At 42.4% G+C, this 20,308-nt stretch overlaps 3 protein-coding genes and 1 non-coding gene across 18 annotated transcripts in view; 1 reads left to right on the top strand and 3 right to left on the bottom strand.

Moving 5' to 3' along the window:
- Positions 1-3,797, bottom strand: part of LOC117233530 (echinoderm microtubule-associated protein-like 2) — a 31,926-nt gene extending 28,129 nt beyond the window's left edge. For 7 of the 8 annotated variants that reach the window (XM_033493901.1, XM_033493903.1, XM_033493906.1 and 4 more), the window contains exon 1: positions 3,202-3,797. The gene's annotated coding sequence lies outside the window, so the exon portion shown is untranslated. The remainder of the gene's footprint in view (positions 1-3,201) is intronic. The other variant, XM_033493909.1, reaches the window with a different exon arrangement.
- A 2,327-nt stretch (positions 3,798-6,124) lies between these two features.
- Positions 6,125-6,206, top strand: Trnas-cga. The gene has a single exon. It is a non-coding gene; the product is annotated as a tRNA-Ser (tRNA).
- A 302-nt stretch (positions 6,207-6,508) lies between these two features.
- LOC117233559 (MD-2-related lipid-recognition protein-like) lies at positions 6,509-8,806 on the bottom strand. The gene is made up of 4 exons (XM_033493967.1): positions 8,637-8,806; positions 7,361-7,486; positions 7,001-7,170; positions 6,509-6,688 (listed from the first exon to the last, which is right to left on the bottom strand). Exons 1-4 carry the CDS (start codon positions 8,737-8,739, stop codon positions 6,605-6,607), a joined length of 483 nt encoding a protein of 160 aa, XP_033349858.1. The 5' UTR covers positions 8,740-8,806; the 3' UTR covers positions 6,509-6,604.
- Positions 8,807-11,726: 2,920 nt separating this feature from the next.
- The window catches only part of LOC117233517 (chromatin modification-related protein eaf-1-like), a 66,525-nt gene continuing 57,943 nt past the window's right edge, over positions 11,727-20,308 (bottom strand). For 5 of the 8 annotated variants that reach the window (XM_033493881.1, XM_033493877.1, XM_033493878.1 and 2 more), the window contains 8 exons: positions 17,723-18,971; positions 17,207-17,387; positions 16,560-16,693; positions 16,321-16,469; positions 16,003-16,182; positions 15,380-15,484; positions 14,581-14,781; positions 11,727-14,180 (listed from right to left, as the gene is read on the bottom strand). In XM_033493881.1, coding sequence (XP_033349772.1) covers positions 14,019-14,180; positions 14,581-14,781; positions 15,380-15,484; positions 16,003-16,182; positions 16,321-16,469; positions 16,560-16,693; positions 17,207-17,387; positions 17,723-18,971 — 2,361 coding nt within the window. In that variant the 3' untranslated portion in view covers positions 11,727-14,018. Of the gene's footprint in view, positions 14,181-14,580; positions 14,792-15,379; positions 15,485-16,002; positions 16,183-16,320; positions 16,470-16,559; positions 16,694-17,206; positions 17,388-17,722; positions 18,972-20,308 lie in introns of all 8 variants that reach the window. The other 3 variants (XR_004493333.1, XM_033493879.1, XM_033493883.1) reach the window with 3 other exon arrangements.

The following is a 20,308-nucleotide window of genomic DNA, read 5'->3' as shown; positions in this document are numbered from 1 at the left end:
GCGTACGGACGAACGATTCTCGATGAAAGGTGGACGATGGTGTGTGTCGAGCTGTAATTCCGCTTCGGCTCGAAATAAAAAGCGCCAAAGCGTTCGTTGGTCTTTATCGCGACTAATTGCAAACCAACCTCAGACTTTGTTCACAAACGCTGTTCCAGTATTTACTAGGTTGCCCGTTAATTTGACGAAACTCGCTCTATACAAATTTGCGTACGTATTCATCGTTGACACGTACGTGTCATCGTCAAGTCCAATATCCACGCAGCCTGTTTTTAAAAACTTCATTTGCAATTCCTTCCTATTACGTATCGGCACGATTAAATCGCGAAGGTTCTCAACAATGAACTTCCTGCCGGTACTTCTTCCTTGTATTTCTTTTTGTTTGCATCATCGCAGGATTACAACAATTTTCCACGCAATTTCGACGATCTAAACGCCTTAAACGAGCGCCTTGTGATTCACTATTCCAACAACCTTGACACTTATCGTGAGCAGCCAAACACCGTTCTCCATTACGAAAACGGGGCTTACGTGTCTTACGTATCTTTCGTACTAAAGATAGGAGAACAATATCGATACGACATACAACGATATCGATCGTTTAGTACCGTAGTTTCGTAACGCGTGCCCCTCGATAGACGATCAGATTCTCCGTACATCGGATTTTCTTTTCTTTACAGCCTTTCCGAGAGTAAGAAAAAAAAAAAAAGTCTCTTACCGATGTCCGGGTAAAATAAAGTCCTCGATCGTTTTGCTCTGGCAACGTATCTCGAGATTCTCTGGCAATTTAAAGTTAATTCGTCGAACATAGGAAACTGTGAAAAAGTGAAACTAGCATTGCCATCTATCGTTTCGTCTCGTTGCTCGATACACGGTCTACGTGGAAATAAAAGCGTTTTGCGAAAAACAAAGCGAACAAGATTCGAAGCGTACCGCTTTGCCATTTACGAGCACTGGTTCCGACAATGAGCCGACAACGTGCTGCCGGATTTCTCACGACATTCGGCGTTGTAATTTCTCTCTCCATTGTCTCTACCTAACTACGTCGAGTCGTGACGCGTAAAGAGCGCGACTCTTATCGGTGGTGTTTGGTAGCGCGAAAAAAGGAAAAGAGAAAGAAAAAGAGAAAAAGTGGAACGTAACGGTGTCGATTAAAAAATTTCTGTATCTTCGCCTCGAGACGATATCTTGTTTATGGTCCGTCTGGAAGCGACGTGGACACGCTCAAACTTGCCGAAGTCGAATCGGCACGCTTCTAACGGCGGATCCTAGCGACAGTTGGTCGAAAATCGGTGACGACAACGCGCTCTTATTTTCAGTTTACACATACCACGCTCTCGCACAGTCGTGTCCGCAGAGTCCATTAGTTACTTATCCATTAGTTAGTTGGCGACAGCGCGAATGGAAATTGTGTCGTACTCGACAGTGAATTTTGTGCTCGCGCGGCTACGAGTGGTGCGCGAGTTGATCGCAAGTGGCAAAGAGTCGTGGTGTATTTCGGTCCGAATATATGGCTGTCGCCATTTTCTTATTACATACGAGTAATCAGTAATGTTACACATAGCTGCGACGATCTATAAAACGTTCGCGAAAATCGACGCGCCGAACGCAAATACGTGGTAATGAATGGAGCGTGCGGATAATTTCGAACCGATCAAGTGTACGTCGAGTGTGCAGGCTATCTGGACGACGTTCGTTTATGCGTAATGCATAGTCGGTTAGACGCACGTACGTATACAAGTACGCCTATGGCAGACAAAGAGTTCAAATCGTCAAATGTTTGAGAAATACGAAAGAAACTAGAAAAGAACGTAATGAAAATGCACGTATAAATCCTTAACGATCCGTGTCGAGTCGACATTATGACGCGAATGTTGACTCGGCGATCACGGAATGTCGTTTGCTGGAAAATTTGCAACCGCACGGTCCAGGGTTTTTACGCGAACGAGTACACGCTCGTATCGAAGGAATAACGTTCGATCAAAGATTATTTTCACGGCCCGGCGAGCGACGCCGATCCGAAATTACTTTTAGGGAAAAGTTGAGAGCGTGGTGGTCCCTTGGCAGCTGTGGGAATTGTACTTTCACCTTTTCAGCCTCGCTGACGAAATGAATTTCACACGGGTAAAGGACTAAAGACGGGTGTGTAAGAAAATCACGCAATACGTTATGCTTTCTGTCAACCGTATCCTATTGCGGCAAGCACTTGTCAAACAACAATCACGCGCGTCACCGTCTTTTTATGCGTATATCGATGTCGAGTTATCGTCTTTCACGTAATTACAACAGATAACGTTCCGAATCCAACAACGATGCGTATAATCGAGCAACGAAACAAATAATATCAACGTTATTACATATTCGCTTTCTTATCGTTCGGACGCGCGTTTTTCCGCAAATTATTTTGCTCGACCGAAACGAACGAATGCCATCCGAATCCGAGATTTCTTTCGCTTTCTCTTTCCTAAAGATATCATCCGCGACAAACGAAACGTATTCGATATATAGATTAATTTCATCGTTCATTTACGCGTTGTACGTTCATGCGTAAGTACAAATTCTACGCTAAACAGTTCTCGTCTAGTAGCCTTATCCGAGTCGACGAGGTAACGAATACACGAAACGACTTGTACATACGTACATTCTTGCTGCTTCGAATTTGTCTCTAAGAATACGCATTGTTACGAGATGTAAACGCTATCGATTTAATACTATCACAAGGTCAAAGCAGAGCGCACTGCCTTTCGTATATCTACACACATACACACGCGCGCGTGTATATATTGGTATATATACAAATATATACGAATATATACCGAAAATCCAGTTGGATCGGTAATCTGACGAACGTGGTAGCCGATGCACGTGCATCGTGCATCGAACTCGATCGCGAGAGGATCCAAAGAATCCAAATCTCAAATCGATAATAGTTTTGTAATAATCACAGTCGCTAATTGGACGCCGTTAAATAAAGAATAAAGAATATCCGTGTTTCTTTCGAACGTAACGGCGATTCGGCTGATCTACGGAGAACGCGTGACGAACACGCGGGAAAAGAAAAAGAAGAGAAAGAAGGAAAGAAGGAAAGAAAGAAAGAAATGTAGAAGGAATAACGAGACAAAAGCAAAGGAAAGAAAAGAAAAGAAAAGAAAAGAAACGGAAAGGAAAAAAAAGGAAAAGAAAAAAGATGCACGGCATTACCTGTGTGCGAAACGATCGTGCGGTATGCACGATCGGACGGAGTGGACCTCTTCCACGGGAAGACAGGAACGTTAGTCAGCAGCGTAAATAACGACACGATAGCCGGGGCTGAGGCTGGTGGGGTCGGACAGAGGCAGAAACAAGCTTGCGGATATTTCCTTAGGTATTTGCATACAATCCGGCTCGAGGCGAATTCACGGCGTTCAGGAATCCGTGGAAAGTCCTGCCGCCGTTGCTCTTCTCCCCTTTCCTTTCTTTTCGTTTTTCTACCACCTACTAAACGATCGACGCGTTCTTCGTTTGTCGTTTTCCGTTTTGAATTTTCTGGGCGTCGTCGATGCTTCCCAGCGATGCCGTCGCCCTTGTCCTTTACACGGATTCGCGAAACGTCGAATCCCAACGGCCGAGTGATTTCTTCGACTCGAAACCGCGATTCGTACGAAGTTCTCACGGAAACGCACCACGAAGGGACCACGGAGACGCGATAACGAAGCGATCGCGAAGCAGCGCCGGGCGAAAGGAACCGCACGCTCAACAACCCAGCCAAGCACTGTTGAGGCCAACAGGTGAGCCGTGCCAACAGTTTACGGCCAGTGACGTATCACCCGCGTGTTCTATTCAGGGCAACAGGTGTGAGCCGACGCAGTGACGTACCATTGCGACAGAAAACGATCGACCGGTTTCCAAATATACTTTGCTTTCGATTTACTTTATTTTCTTCCTTTTTTTCTCGCCTAAATTAACGCCGCGTTTAACTGATACGCCTATCGCACGCTCCACGCTACGAGTATCTTCCTCTTTCGTTTCCACCTCTTTTTTTTCTTTTTCTTTTTGTCACACAAATCGGTGGACAAATTTTTGTCGAAGCAAAATTTGTTCAAAGTAATTTTATTTCGTGTCAAGATCAAGTAGATCAGTTTCACGTAATATGTCTTTTTCGATTAACGCTCTCGAGTTAAATAAGAGATAATTAAGTAAATTTCGTTTTCGTTTCAATTAAATTTTAAATAATAAATGTAGGAGCCGGTGTGCGCGTTCCAATTAATTATAAATTCTTCTCCCGTAACGCTGTCCATGGCTCGTTCGAATTATTAAATTCATTGCATTCTTGTCGTGTGTTACTTCGTATTCGATCGACACCTGCAACGTTCAAACGGCAAACCCATTCTTCTTTCATCGCGTTACCATTGAAACGATGCCTCGTTGGTAACGAACGATCGAAAGATCGGCTTTCGCTTACAACGTTCGAGAAAAATGAAATCGACAGCGACGAAATAAAGTAAAAACGCGAAGAACTAAAACTTGTCGAATTGTCGTCATTTCGACACTGTCCTCCATCCAATGGCCAGATACGATAACAGAGACAGGCACGTAATTAGTTATGCGTACAGATCGACCGAAATAGATCCGCGGGCGTGGGAGAAACTGAATAGGATCGAGCAGAATCGTCGAATCGAATCGTATCGTATCGAACGTGGGTTACGTACCTACTCGTTAACTTACTTACAGACACCCGAACCGCTTCCTTTCGCGTTTCCAGACTTTCTTTCGTGCGCCGGGTAAAAGTGTATCCTTTGTTGGGCTACGCGATGGATATTGTGCGTGGCCAGTTAGTTTTGCAACTCTTATTCAAATGTTCGACAGACCGCTTTGCATTCCGAAAGTACTTTGCTCATCTTCCTTTCTCCGTGCATTTATCCGTTACGAGGATCCACCGAATCCGCCCACTTCCACAACGATTTTATTCCTCTGGATTCGATTCCACTGGATTCGAGTTCCAGCGCTTCGTCTACTATTAAAACATAGAGCGATGGAATTATAATATATTTATCGACGATCACCATCTTTGGTGTCGCTGATCCGTCCCCAAAGATGACTTCATATTTTGCGTCATTTTTAGACGCTATATAATGTTGTAAAACAAAAAAGAGAAACGATCGGTTCATAGCAGTGTCGTACGTTTGGCGAATTAAACCGAAAAAGAAAAGAATCGATACGCGTATAAATATAATAAAGTTATTGCGACAGGTGCTACGTAATTTCCAAGCTAAAGATCCGAGCAGTCCACGTCGACGCTAAATAATTTGTGATTTTGGTCGAGAAAGTCCTAAACAGCTAAATAGCACGCGTACGCGCGTGTGTACACGGCTTGAAATTTTAACTGAAATTACGCTACCGCGGAATAAACGAAGCATCTATGAGAAATAATTATCCACTTACGTCGCATGTGCCCGCTTGGTATACGTGTACGTATACGTATTGATTTTTGTTCGTTTTATCAAGAGAAAATCTCTTCTATGAATATAATAGTATCGATGTTTATCAAATCAACGACCATATCGATCGCAAAAGTATAAATTTTGATGTATTTAACAGCGTATTTGACAACAATCTATTTCACCGTACGCGTATGTGAAAAATTATTTCTGTTGCCGTAATTCGTTAAGTTTTAATTGCAATCACTGTCAACGTTGCACCACGAACGAATCTCGTTGCACGCTCTTATTCTGCACCGAGTCGATAACACGTCGCATATGGTAACACGAATATGGTAAGCGAAAATATTACCACAGCCGATATAAATGTCTTCTGTAAATGCATGTACGTACTAATACCGATTACCAGTGACTAAAACGATTTTGATCATTGATCCTGATAACGATCATTCCGGTTAACTCGTAATCAAAGTTATTTTTAGCCACCGTTTGATTCCGATACTGTACCTTTTTTAAATTTTCGATTACTGTTGTAAAATATCTAAAAATGGAATAGATACGAAATATACTATGCGAGACTGTTCTACTTTTTTATGTGCATTACAATTTCGAAAGAACATTCATAGGACTTTTGGCTTTATCTAATATTATTTCTTTCGATATTATAATTTGCGAATAAAGTAACGTTACGAATGAGCGTGGCGTAAGCTGCGGTGTCCGAGTGGTTAAGGAGTTGGACTCGAAATCCAATGGGTTTTTCCCGCATAGGTTCGAATCCTATCCGCAGCGGTGTTTTCTTTTTTTCCGCCATTTCTTTTACCTAGCGTAACGCATGATTATTTGTAAAAGAAAAGCCATTGTTGAAATTTATGTGTACGTAACAGCGTGGAACCGTTTACACGTATACGAGAACATTAATTTCGCGACGAAAGCACATGGTCTTTCGTACTTCGTATTTTCTTCCTTTAACTTAACTCTCGTATTTCGTAGTCAATAGTTAACGAGCTATTTTAGGCGGTAGTTGTTACCGACTGATCCTAGGAATTTTAATAACGCAAGTACGTATGTAACGGGAAAGGATGAACAAACTCTTATTAATACTTGTTCGTTTATTTTATTAAGTTAGCGAACGGTAAATTTTAATCGAGATTAAACGCAATAAGACGGCGAAGCACACGTAATTAATGTCATTTTGTTATCTTAATTTGAAACATAAAACAACATTCTTGCTCTTCTTCGTTCCAGATTTTCCATTTAAGATCGTACGTTCGCTGAAGTAAAAATAAATTCTAATTAACACACAATCGACACGATTGTATAATTTAGTAGCAGTACTGTACGCACGATGAGGCATGTATAATACCTAAACTGAAACTACTTTCATAGATACGTTTGCGCCTTAAGTACAAGAAAATAACACGTTGTCGAAAGTAACAAATACATAGGACGATTGATAGAGAAGTCTGCCGATTTTAAAAAACGTATATCTAATTAAGAATTTAGTTAAGAAATGTACTTGCAATAGAATTAATTGAAACGTAATCGATAGACAGTACGTTGCTAAAGAAGCCACGTATACTTACGACAGGATATTTCTTTAAAATTGGTACTTCCACGTGGTACGTGTTCTTTTCTCCCGCTTCGATTGGACAAGAAGTCGATAAACAGGCATCGGGACTCATTCCCAAAAATGGAATATCCATTACCTGGCTTGCCCAAAAGATTCGACCTTGTATTTTTTCCGACGAGAAAGCTGGGAAATAGAAAACGAAGAGTCGTTCATTTTCACAAGGTATTTCGAACTAAATTCTTGAAATCCGTTGATTTACAACGTTAAATTCGGCAAAGACGGAACCATGTTACCGCCATATCGTATTTCGTTTGTCGCGTTACATTATTTTTGTCCCTAAGTCGTAAAAAAGGATAGTAGTACCGATACTTACAAGGTGTATAGTGGAATGTCATATTCCCAACAACTCCTCTTTTTAATTTACATGGTTTTCCTTCTGCACTTTCTTTACAAGGATCTATGTATACTTCGTGAATAGTGCAATTCGACCGAGTATCGGCTATAAAAAGAAAAACATAAATTCTCGACGTTAATCGACTGACAAACTTTTACTACGTAGAATGTGAGAAATCGAGTCCAAGCTTCGAGTTCTCATCGGTGATGCTTCTGTAACGTTTATAAATAAATTTTGCTGATTATCGCATCTCTTCCTGCTACGAACGCGATATAGCGACAAGCTTGTCATATATATGCACATATATATTCATATTCGCGATACGGTTGTTTATAAAACTGTGACGAAATAGTCAAACGCGATATGCCGTTGAATCAGCTTTGTACATTTATCTCGATGTACTATGTACCACTTATAAATCTAACATCTTCTATTCGGTGGATAGAGGGCAAAACGCGGCACGTAGAAATTGGAAAGAAGCATTATAAAACTACAAATGATAATTTTGTAAATTCTCATTGTCATTTGTAAATACGTAGAATGCCGAAAGGAGTAAACGCGCGTGTACTCGCGTTTTCACGACCTTTGAGTAAATACAAGAATTTAGAGATTTTTATGCGATATGCATGATACTACGTAAATGATTATTTGCGATTACGATTTCAAACGAATATATCGCATACAAGGGATTATGTAAACGGGCAAAATAAATAGTACTAAATAGTGATAAAGGCAAAAGCCGTATCGTGTTCTCCTTTTTTACCGGGAAACAATTCTTACATGTTTCAAACGTTTAAACGTTTTTTTTCTTTTTTTTTTTTTTTTCGAACATTTTACGATTATCGACTTCACAGCATTATTTATACTACTTGGTTATACCTTTAGTTTCTTATAAAACTTAATATCGATTTGTTATTTTTAAAACGCAAACTTTTCTCAACCGCGTATACCATATTGCGATAGCCGCGCTAAAATAAGAAAGTCAACAAAGACGGATCATCGTGTTTTTCCCGCGTGTGGTCTTCGGCCTGCTCTCGCGCAATAATTTACAGTTAATTAACAAATGACGATTCGTAGATCACAGACTTTTGGTTTAAAACGGTTTAAAATTCGCTCGTTAGACTCGCTACGCCGTTTCGCGTTTTAAAAGCTTGTAGTTTTTCGAATCGAATAAATTGAAATTTCGAAAATTTCGCTATTTCGTAGGAAACGCGATTCGAATGCCGATCTGTAGAATCGAACGAGCCATACTCACGATCAGGATAAGGACATTGCCGCCACGGCACGAGTTCCGCATAGACCATGGACAAGGCCACGAACAAGAAGAGGGAAACGAGTAGCGCACTGTTTCGGTTCATCCTCGATGGACGGTCGTTGCGATGTGAAGCGAACGAAAGACGACGATTCCGCTCTATCAACAGAACGTGTACGACTGTCGAGGGGAGTAGGGAAGGTTCGAGAGTGGGGCCATAGGTCAATTGAAATTGTATCTCAAGTAGCTTACACACGGTGAGACTCGTCTCGCTGCGTCTAGCGAGAAACCATTGTACGTACGTATCCCTGATACAAATGCGATCGTGCGCAACGAAGAAACAGCGTACCCTTTGATCAAGCGAGTAAGCGAGAAAAAAGTATCGGCTCGTAAATTTCTATACGGCAACCATTGTTCCAGGCGAAGGATCAACTACGTTGACTAGATTTCTGATTGAAATGGTAAGAGTCGAAGCTAGTAAATACGTAAACGATGGTTAAGTGGACGAGGCGATATCGGGATGGTCGAGTAGGCAGCACGATACCCGAGACCATTTGGCGTGAGATGCTTTAGCAACGAGAAAGTAGCAAGTACACCGCTTGTTTCGTCTGCTGTCCAAGCAACCGCGCGTTGTTATCACGCTATACCGTTGTTCCGTTGATTCAGCGACTATCGCGTTTCCGTAATCGTCAAACCCAGTTCTCATAATCGATCTTTTCCTAATTGGCAACCGCTTCGTATATAAGAGCAAACTGTCGTTAAGGGCATTTCTATATCGATATCGAAGAGAAGAAAATCAAAGGTATTTCCTTTCCACGAAGATTACAATTACGTGGATCCCTTTCCAACGTCCACTCCATTATGCAGCGAATCGCGCCACTTTTTACATGCTTCGAACATCAGGGATTAGCCGCGAAAGTACCATTCTCGACGAGTATAAGTACGCGCCGTATCCTACACGATACGAGACACGTTTGAACCATCAGAGCCGGAAATAAGAGTTCGACGATCGTTCGAGTGGCGTCGCTATGCGGATCGAGCATAAAGGCCGGCAAAGGGCTGCCGCGGACCGAGGCCAACCTCGGATGACCAATCAAACACGAGACCTCTGGAAAAATAATTGGACGCAATTGTTAAATTGTGCATTTCCTGATAAAAGTGGCCCGGCCATGCCGGAATTCAGTCTCGCCGCCGATTCTGCCGAAATCTCAAATACGAGATCCGTCTTACCCTCTCAACGTCCATTTACTTTTCTCATTTAGGTGTGGCCGCGACCTGCCGTTACGATTCCGACCATTCGAACGGTCAATTTTTCCACCGATCTTTCTGCACTCTCGTACGCGATTCAACGAAGAAAATCCAAAAGCGAAACATATTTAACGTAGTTAAAGTTTGCCTTCCAATCCGTTACATTACAGACATCGTCACTAGCAAATTCTTCGAAAGGTAGAATAATTCGCGTTTAGTAATCGTAATTAGTCATTTCTTTGCCTTTCTTTCTTTCCCGTGGCGGTCCATAAGCATACGCCTAAATGATGTATACTTTGTGGTCTAGCTAGTGTCTAGTTAGGGTGTCAGGCAAGCAAGAAAAACGCGAGATTCGTAAAAGATCAAACTAAAAATGTAATCGGTACGATCTGAAGCGTGTATTTTACGTAAGATGACGTAAAGTCGGTAAAACTATCCAACTCGTACCATTAACGTGTGGAAAGTTCTACGGGAGAACTGGGATGAAGCTTCGCGTTGTTACTTACCTCGAACAGAGTTTCACCTAATTTTTGAATTCTAATTCCCTTGGGCCGAAAATATGACGCAACCTTGTAACAGTTTATACAGAATCAGGCCACCGTTTCTCAAAGTGCGATCCATGCCCTATTGGCGTTTTGTAACTTTGCTGCACGTCGAACCTATCCAAACGTGATAGAACGTAATTATATCGTTATCGTTAGCGAAACCGGTTTATAAAGAAAATAGAAAGGAAATTGAAATTGTGGAAATAATATTTTACGTTGATAAAAGGAAATTCATTTTTACGTTGCCTCTGACGCGTATAGCGGTAGTAGCGGTAGAAGCGGTAAGAAAGAATCGTTAAGACATCTTAGATAGATGGATATTAAATAAATAGCATATTATCGGTAAAATCGCAAACATCGATTCGTCGTGTCTCTTCCTTTTCCTTTCAAACGGTCTAAAGTAATCGATCCCTATCATTTTTCACCGGTATTCCGTACATCTTTCACATCGTGTATCGATTTAACATTTTGTCCAACGAGAAAAGATGTTCGCGGCCGAAACTGAACAACGACGTCGAAACGATGAAGCAACGAAGCGTTTACCGCAATTGGAACGAGCAATTGGAAGAAGATAGGATCGATGGCGTAAAATGTAAATGGACGAGATAAACGAAATAATTATTATTCGCAGTGTCGATTAGAGCTAGTCCGATGGCTGGGGCCGTAATAGTGGATCACTTGGTCCATACGCCGCACACCGTGCGTTATAACAGCTAATATGCAATTATTCAATTGAAAGAACCGGTTGATTCACAAGGTACTAGTCGGCGGATAGTTTAGAATTTAGAATAGAAGATGTTTTCGTGGACAGCGCGCTTTGGCTCTTACTTTTCCAATGAAACAGAAATAGAGACGGAGATGCGTACGAACAAGAATCACGAACAAGATTCGTCGCGAACAACTCGCAGTTTACGAATAGCAGCTAAACAAATAGCAGCTAAACAAATAGCAGCCGGCAAAATACAAGTTTTTCAGCAGAAAAGCAAATATTTCAAATTTATAAGCTGATCGAATATGTTTAGGAAAGGGTTGGAAAAATACGACGTTTTACAGTTAAATTCGATTTCATTCGGTCACAAAATTTTGTTCGGTAACAATTTCGGTAACGATCGCTTGTAATTTGAATCATTCCCAGAGAAAACGTTGGCAATTTTTCTAGCTTTCCATCATTTTCGCACAAAGATACTTACAATCTCCTCGATTCGCATTGGAAACGCTTAAATCAAGCACGTATATGCTTTGAAATATTGGAATGCTGCATATTTCGTTCAGGTCCGTTCGTCGAACTAGCGTGTGTAAATAATTTATTAAATAAACGATTTATTGAACCATCGTATGGCTCTCTTCACTTGTTTATTACATACAAGATTTAACAAAATAATAATAAACTTATAATAATACAAATATTAATCGTGTCGTTAACGAAACGTTCTCACAAACGATTAACTGTACAGAATTCGGCGTAAACGCGTCGACGTTCGTCAGAAACTGTAAAAGTTTCGTCGGGCAGTGTCGAATAGCACCAACTAGAAAATCAATTCAATGACATAAAGATATATTACTAGACGTAGAAATAACTGTTAGAAAGGTGCAACATGTAACGATGCTTAGTAACAAATACTTATCGAACCTATGAATATTAATCGATTAATGAAATCAATGTGAAATTTACTGTTAACGCTAATTGTAAGTCACATGTCACGTGAATTCGATATCGATTGTTGACATCGATCGAGAACCGAAGCGGCGTGTCGTCTTTTTACATAATCCGCGTCATTCGCAGTGAGATTGTCCTTGTTGGAGCAATCGTCATTACAGAGGAGCAGGTATCGATTCTTTGGTATCACCGTAATGCGCGCGCGCGTGCGCTCCTGTGTGTGTGCGTGGTCGTTTGACCGTAATCGAAACTGCTTGTTTTTCCAGCTTTTTCACACGACGACAAATTCATTTATTCGAACGATCGATTCTCTCGAGAAGCAAACTTTTATCGAAACCGCCGATGCTTTCCAACGCGATTTTATTTTATTTACTTCCAGTTGCAAATCACTGTCCGATTATTTCATCGTTTAAAACTTTACCGAGAAACTGTAGGAAAACCTGTGGTTCGATCGTTGAAAGCAAATAGGAAATCGCAAATAAATAGCCGAAGAGATCGCAACTAGAAATTCATCGCGTAGACGCAACGATGTCGCGTAGAAACGCAGAAACGTAGAAAAATTTGACAAATTACATCGATCGCAAGAATCTCTTAGAGACGCAACGCATAGAAAAACTGAAATCATTTACGACCGTGCGATCGAAAACGTTGGATGCAACGAGTTTTAAAAAACCGAGATATTTAGCTGGAAAGCTGAAATAATAGTTGTCGAATGGTTACGAGTCAAAACATCATCACACTTGGGAAGAAAATTTCACTCGCTTCCTCGAACGACAATCTCCACCAACACACCACACACCACTTCATCGGCGACGTTCTCCCGTCTCTTTGGCAAATCTATTTTTGCTTCTCGTTCTCAATGCGTGTTCACGTTAACTGCTCGAGCTTGTTCTCAATCGGGAGGATCGAGTCGAACCGTTCCACCGACCCGGACCGATCGATCGCAGCAAGAAAACAAATCCAGCGCACGCACGGTCCGCCTAAGAAAACATGTTTTATCCGTACCATCCTAGGTGATCGATTAACCGTAATTGTACGGTGCAGTGTACAAAATAAAAAGTTACGCTAATGTTATTACAATTGAACGTTCGTTTAATCGACTGTCAACGGTAAAAAATTGTTCTTACCGTTAATTAAACGATTACCTCTTTTCTGTATAGAGATAGACGATGCTTTTCCTACAACGCTTCTTCGTATTTGTAACTGCTCTTTTATGTATTTGTCGCGTATATCACGGATACGTGAGATATCCGACAACGATTCAGCCAATTATACATCACAATACATAAGTATTATACGCGTATCGATGTGCTCGCTTTACTAATAATTTATAATAAATTACGGAAGCAAAATTAGAAGCAAAGCAAGTTGACGAATAACGGAATCTTAACTGGAAAACTTAAATCGTCGATACGTTTCTGACGCGCGTTCTATCCAGCACGTATTAAACGCGATACATTGCAGATTATACTTATTACGTATTAATACTACAGTCGAGAACAATACGCGTTATCTGTAATATACGAATCGAAGTTCGCATACGTTTAGTACTATACGCCTGTACGACTCGTAATTAATACACGCAATGAACGTTTAATTTATTTCGTCGTTAGACTTGCATGTTTTTCAAACGTTAATTTACTTTTCGAGCGAATAGTCGTCCGCTTTAACGTTTCATTGTTTCATCGTTTCATCGTTTCATCGTTCCATCAGGGAAATCGTCTCGTCTTTCGAGTGAAATCGGAAACGTCGCGCTTCGCTATTCAAAACCGATCGTTGAAAGCGTTCGAACGGATAACGATGAAACCTGAAAACTCGCAGAAACACGATCGTATTAAAAAACGAAAGGATAAAGATTCTCCTTCGACGGCTTCCGGATGTACCTGCTCGGAGTTGGCTGCGTTGGCTTGCAGAGAACAACGCGTTCCGTGGCACTCACACAACGTAAATTGGATCCTTACACACCGATATCCTCGCTTCTTGCAGAATCCTCAGCCTTGGTCCCAAGGGAACACCCATTTTTTGCAACCTCTCTTCGCTTAGGTAGGGAAGCTCTACCATACCGACTTTTTCTTTCTCAAACGCATTTGCATATTTCTGGGACACGTTCAATTTGGTTAATCGAAAGAAAACGAAAAATGATATTTTAGTCGTGTCTGATAACGCGGTAAAAAAAGAATCGCAGGTACGAGGCGTCTGCGCCGCTTTTCGCACCGTTCGCGTCGATTTCAACGAATAAAAGTATCGGTACACGCAGCGAACCATTCAAATGGAAATATCTGTCGCGCAAATTTCTTCGACGCTATGTCGATCGCCGACGTTAATCGGGATTAGGGAAAGAGAGTATCTTTTGAAAATTTGCCCTGCGATTCATCGCGATTCGTTCATTTAATAACGCTTATTTCGTGGATAAACGCGCGAATCGATAATTCCATCGATCGGATTAGAAACATTGATACGACTAGAAACGAAAGCAGCGGTAATTCGAATTACCTACCTCATACCCAAGTTCCCTGAGGAATAGTCTGATGAGCGGTGGTTCTGTGCCGAAGAACTTGGTGAGCTTTTTCACCCTCGAAGGATTGGAAAGAGCCGGCAGCTCGGAATCCTTGATCAGCGGTTGAGACTGCGACCTCACCATTGCCATGCTCGTTTGAGTCCTGAGTGCAGCAATCTCGCCCCTTATGTTCTCCATTTCCTGCGAATACCTGGTAGTGGTGAGTTTCGAAAATTCTCACTCGCTTCACCGCCTATACCGCTCCTTCCTATTTCCCACGTTCCCTCCTATGTCCGATTGCACTCGATTTTGTTACAACAAGTCGTTAGATAACAGTTTTAGACAAATTCATTTCGATTCAACTATACCGTGTATGAGAAACCGTGTTTTCGCTACTTAGCTACGTATGCATATACGTAGCTAAAGAATTTCTAAAGAAACTGACCATGTAAACAGCGCCTTTGAATCGTCCTCGTCTTTATTTCATTACCGATCATTCGATTTCATTTTTATTTCGTTTTTGTTGATTCGATGCGAAAGCCTTTCCAATTGCAAACTCGACACGCATCGATAAAAGAACTTTCCGTTCGAAACGAGTTTCCTTTATCGTCGAGCATGTTGCTTTTTAAACTCCAAGTATTTAAAAAGTTGCCAATGCTCGCATATGCTTATACGTACGATATACGTACGATGAGAAATAAACTGTATACAGCGGTACGTAAAAATAACTGAAAATCTCGTCTTTCTAAAGATCTCTTCTAAGCTAAGCGTTTTTAAATCGTTAACCAGATTCTCTCACCTGTATCATCAAATGTTGCGTCCTCATCTCCGAACTCAAGTGTGCCACCGATCTGGCAAGCGTCACTACGTGAGATTCTAGTCGTTGGAAGCGTTTGTTAATGCTCTGCAAACGCAAGGACAATGCTTAATCGGCCGCGTATCCGTGAAACTTTATCTATTTATTCTTCGATACAATTGTATCAAAAAAATTTCATCTCTCCATGTCGAAATCGACCGTTTAATTTCACACAATTCGTACGACGCATTTTCATTTTTCATATAATGAAAATTACGATAGTAAGTGTGATAAAACACCGGCCGCCAAGTAACGGATTGCGACATGTGTGGCGTGACGCTCCTTTCCGTAAACGATATCATTCTACCTTGATTCGTTTAAACGAAACCTTATGCACGCGTCTTGCAGATACACCAAGTACGGCGATAAAGTTTCGCGATTAAGTAACAGTAAAGACCACTATAAAGAGGGTTCGCGCGAAAAGCAAAATGCCGTTTTAGAAAGTAAAATTAGCTAACGGAATCTATGGTAAACGGTAATGATCGGCCGATGAAGATTCGCGAAAGATGGATGAAAATGATACTAAGATGGTGAAATGGACGCGACGCGTCTTTAATCGAACCGACCTTTATGTCTTTGGCTTTCTTCATTCTGTCGTCGATCGCGTGGGATCTACGTTTATCATGGTGCCTTGTAACAGGTCTCGATGAAACGGACGACGTCGGCAACGATGAGACGGAACCGTAACTGGCCAGACCTCTGGCCTTCCGTCTTTTTTTCACACTTCCGCCGAGCAATTTCAGTACCTGCGATCGTTAGTAATCCTATTTTACTACAGCTGTTCGTATCACCATGTTACAGGTGCAAGTTACAAGTACGATTTAACGTTTGTACATCGGTTAATTTGTGGCAACTACACCAACGTAAGTTGCTACTTGTCTCACCTCGCTGTACATATTTTCCAGACCTTCCAACTGCTTCCTAATCGTTCTTGCGTCGTTTGTACTTAAATCGGAATCGCTTCTATCCAGCATCGAGTCTAAATCGAGTCCAGTGGTGGTCGAAGTCAAGTCAGCTGCTTCTACACCGAAAACTAAATAAACGATAGTCGTATAGAGTCGTTAAAGAGGAAAGTAACGATGGTGAAAAATACGCGCAAAGAAGAAAATCGAACATTACTTACGATGAGAGAATTTCTTCGCAGCATCTTTTTTGGAAGTAGACGCACCACGATGCTTCGAACTACCCGGGAACCCGCTTCTTTTCTCTATAGCCTTGCTGTAATCGTTGTAATTGGGTTTCGATCCGTATGGTAAGCTACAAGGCCCACAAATACGTGACCGTTAACATTGCCAAGAATCGCATGCTAAGAGGACGGTTAAACTGGCAAAGATTAGTTATTTCGATGGGATACTCTGTCGTCGTTAACGCGACTACCGTAATCGACCAGCGAAACCAACCGACCTTTACGTACAAAAGCGTATCTCCTAGATCGAATAATCGTTTGGAACGGTAACCTTTCCGTTTCTTGGAATATTCTTTATCGCAACTACGGTTGGCGGCATCCCGAAGGATATTTTACGCGTCGAAATAGGAAGAGAAACAAAAATTCTGGTTTCCCGATAGGTTGGTTGTTCCTAAAACGAGCACACCCGTCTGCCTACGTTTAGTCGACAGTTTGCGATCGGTTGGTTGCGGATCCATTTTAGCAGACCCGTATCGGTGCCCCGATGTACGCGAAGGCCAGAAATAATCGGAAGCAACCCTGGACCAGTGACCGGAAGCGACATCGGTTACGGGACGAAGAGGATCTGTTTGAAGTAGCGTTACCTCGCCGAGTATCGATTTCTCGATGTTCTGGGACTTTCATGGGGTGAAAGCGGCGGTAGAGGTGGCGTTACCGACGATACACTTTCGGACAGGGTGGAATGCGCCATCGCGGGGACGTCTCTTGGTTCTAAAATGCTTCTCAGTTCCGACTCCACTATGTCCACCCATTCGGAATCCTGTACTGTAAGTTCGAGTAAATCTACGTAATTATAAGTACAATTTTAGAATCGTAGTCGTAGAAGCGACAAAACGTTTACACGCGCAGATTACGCGCAACTACGCGGTCGATTACCGATTATTCGATCGTCAGTCATATTCGTAATCATCGAGGAAACATTTGCACGACACAGATGCGGACGTATACGTGTTCTACAAGTCTGACTAAAACTAGAGGAAGCTAGGATTACCTACCTTCTACCGTTTAAGTGTATATATATATATATATACTTTGAGATACGGTGAAATATTTATCGTGGCGACTTAACGAGACTCTAGCAAGGTTGGCGAGTAACAAACCTGGGGGGTGAGTTTGGTCTTCGGGTGGTGGCCGTCTTCCGCTCGAATAAACAGCAGATCCTCTTCCCGAATCAACATTGGAGGAACTCTGTCCAGCTTTATCGTAATCCGATCCAGATCCCTGATTCTGGATTTTCAATCGGCTGATACCGTGTTCCAGCTCGTCTTTCCTTGCCTCCGATTTCGCTATGCAATCCTTTGCGTATTGATTCTCCATCCTCTTCAGAGGCTCGCCGTTTCCAATTTTCGACCCGCACGAACTCCTACCCACGTCCGTTTCGATACTATCCTTCGACATTTTTCCGTTGTAATGATTCTCCTCGGCTCGTTTCTGCAACTCTTCGATTCTTTTTTGCACGCAAGTTCCTTCCGACTCCTGACTTTCCTGACCGGCGGCCACTCCTAGCTGTTCCTGTTCCCTCTTCGAACACCTAACGGCATCGTCTCTGCGAATAGCGAAGCTGGTTTCCGGCCGATACTCGTCTTTCCTTTGAGAATCGCTTCTCCTGAATTCCCCTTGTCCACGATCTTCCACCGTAATCTCGTATCTTTCTTTGTCCAACGGATCCACCGTAAGAGTTTTTAACCCGTCAACCGGATTTCTCGATTGTTCGTTAACGCAGCCAGACCTTTCGTCCTCGTACGAAAGTTGCGGCTGGGACGCCGCCTTCTCGATACCTTTCGTCGAGTTTCGTCGCTGAAACTCTGCTTCCTGATTACTTTCGGCTTTCATATAGACTTGCGGTACACCGTACCTTGGTCGACCTTGAGCATAATGGTAATACACTTCCTGTCCGGGCAGCCTCAGCTCTTGAGCTTGTCTGGAAGTGCTCGGTAGATCGATCTGAGATCTTGACATGGTTTGTCGAGCTTGTTGGTATTGCTGATAAGACACGTTGTTCGAGAAATAGCTTTGCTGCACGTTCCTGACGCCGGCGCCGCCGCCTCCGCCTCCGCCTCCGCCGCCGCTGCCGCCGCCGCCACCGCCGCTGGTTTGGCTATTTTGCTGTCCGACCAGTTGCTGCTGCTGCTGCTGCTGCTGCTGATGCATCTGTTGGATCAGTTGTCGTTGATGCATGTTCTGTGCGTGCTGCTGCGCGAATCTCGGACTCTGATGATGGCTCTGATTCTGATGCAACAATTGTTGCGCACTCTGGAAGTTTTGATTCGACGGTTGCATCGCCGCGTTCCCCACCTGGTGCGGTTGCACGCCTAGACCATGAGGTTTCTGCATCTGCGTGCTCTGGCCCTGTTTTCCAAAATCGCTCCCGTTAATCCCGATAAATTCATCCAGCTGTCAACCTCGAGCAAATGACTAAATTAACCGACTAAATTAAACGACTAAATCGATATACGATGTTATCGTAATACGTAAATAACGATATACGATATACGTCATCGTCCAAGTACCACGAAAGCTACGTCAAAGTGAGAAAAGTAATAAGAAAGATTATAACGGAAAATCACGATATCGAACAATATCAAGGGTCACGGCAGGCGACCATAATCGATAGCCATGTCACAGAAATTTCTTGCCATTGAAATTTTCGTATCCGTTTACGCCCTCGGCATAGATAACTACTTATTTGCCTATACCTACTTACATATACCTATATGTCGGAGGAGATTCGTCAGTTTACTCCGGTCTCGAGCACGAAAGCAACAGGACGCGAACGTGTCCACACTTTTTTCACTACCTCCTCCCTCTAACAGCAATTTGCATTCCCATTAATTATTTTACGTATTAATTACGAACGCCACTCGCAGCGTCCTGCTCGTTTTTCTCCAATTACTCTAATTGATCGTCTTCGGTAACGCGTATTATTACAACGCGTATATTATCTCAGATGTTTCACGCGGATGAGTCACGTGAGCGCGTTTCGAGAAAAATAACGATCTATCGGAGATGCCTGTCTGCGAGTTCGTCGGGAAAACGACGGACTAAAGGACAACGGGAAAGATTCTCGCCGCTCCTTATAAAAGGAACTTATGAATGAACCAACCGACGCGACGTCTTACATCGGGATATCGATAAATTTGGAGAGTTATACGCACAGTGCATCGTGCTGTGTGTGGTCGGTTTTAGATGGCATAAATATGGAACACGTATCACGTGCACCGGCTATTTGAATAGCACGTATGTGTCGCGTTATTGCCCTTTCTGAATTTATATGAGGAGAAGGTTACCCTTACTTACGTAAAAATAACCTTTCCGCTGGTTACACCGGAAATAACCATCGGCGATTTTACCTGACGCCTGGCGCGTATCCGAAACGTTTCGATCGTTCTTTCCACGAAACACAATTTTTGCACGGATAAGACCTTGGAAAGAGAAGCGGAGAGGCGGGAAAGCGGAGAGGCGGGAAAGCGGAGAAACGTCTGAAAATTTCATTTGCGAACAAATCGATGCGAATAAAGGCGTATTACGGGGAAATATGTTCGTTGAATATTTGAAACGTACGATCGATAACTGCTGGGAAACAAGTTGATTGCTTTGGCTGACAATGGTCGCGGATCCGAAATACAACTACTAAACTACCATTCCAATTCGTCATTTGTCATCGTTCGCATGTTTTTATCACGAAG

Source organism: Bombus vosnesenskii, unplaced genomic scaffold (genome assembly GCF_011952255.1).
Source record: "Bombus vosnesenskii isolate JDL3184/JDL3185 unplaced genomic scaffold, Bvos_JDL3184-5_v1.1 scf7180000013297, whole genome shotgun sequence".
Lineage (NCBI taxonomy): Eukaryota > Metazoa > Arthropoda > Insecta > Hymenoptera > Apidae > Bombus > Bombus vosnesenskii.
This window is presented reverse-complemented; position numbering and strand designations above follow the sequence as displayed.

Excerpts from the sequence above, each read along its gene's own strand:
- LOC117233559 (XM_033493967.1), bottom strand. The coding sequence starts at position 8,739 with ATGAACCGAAACAGTGCGCTACTCGTTTCCCTCTTCTTGTTCGTGGCC. Across the intron at positions 7,487-8,636 it reads GCAATGTCCTTATCCTGATC|CCGATACTCGGTCGAATTGC; the intron begins GTGAGTATGGCT and ends TTCTTTTTATAG. Across the intron at positions 6,689-7,000 it reads TTTTAAAGAAATATCCTGTC|CGAACGTACGATCTTAAATG; the intron begins GTAAGTATACGT and ends TTTTTACTTCAG.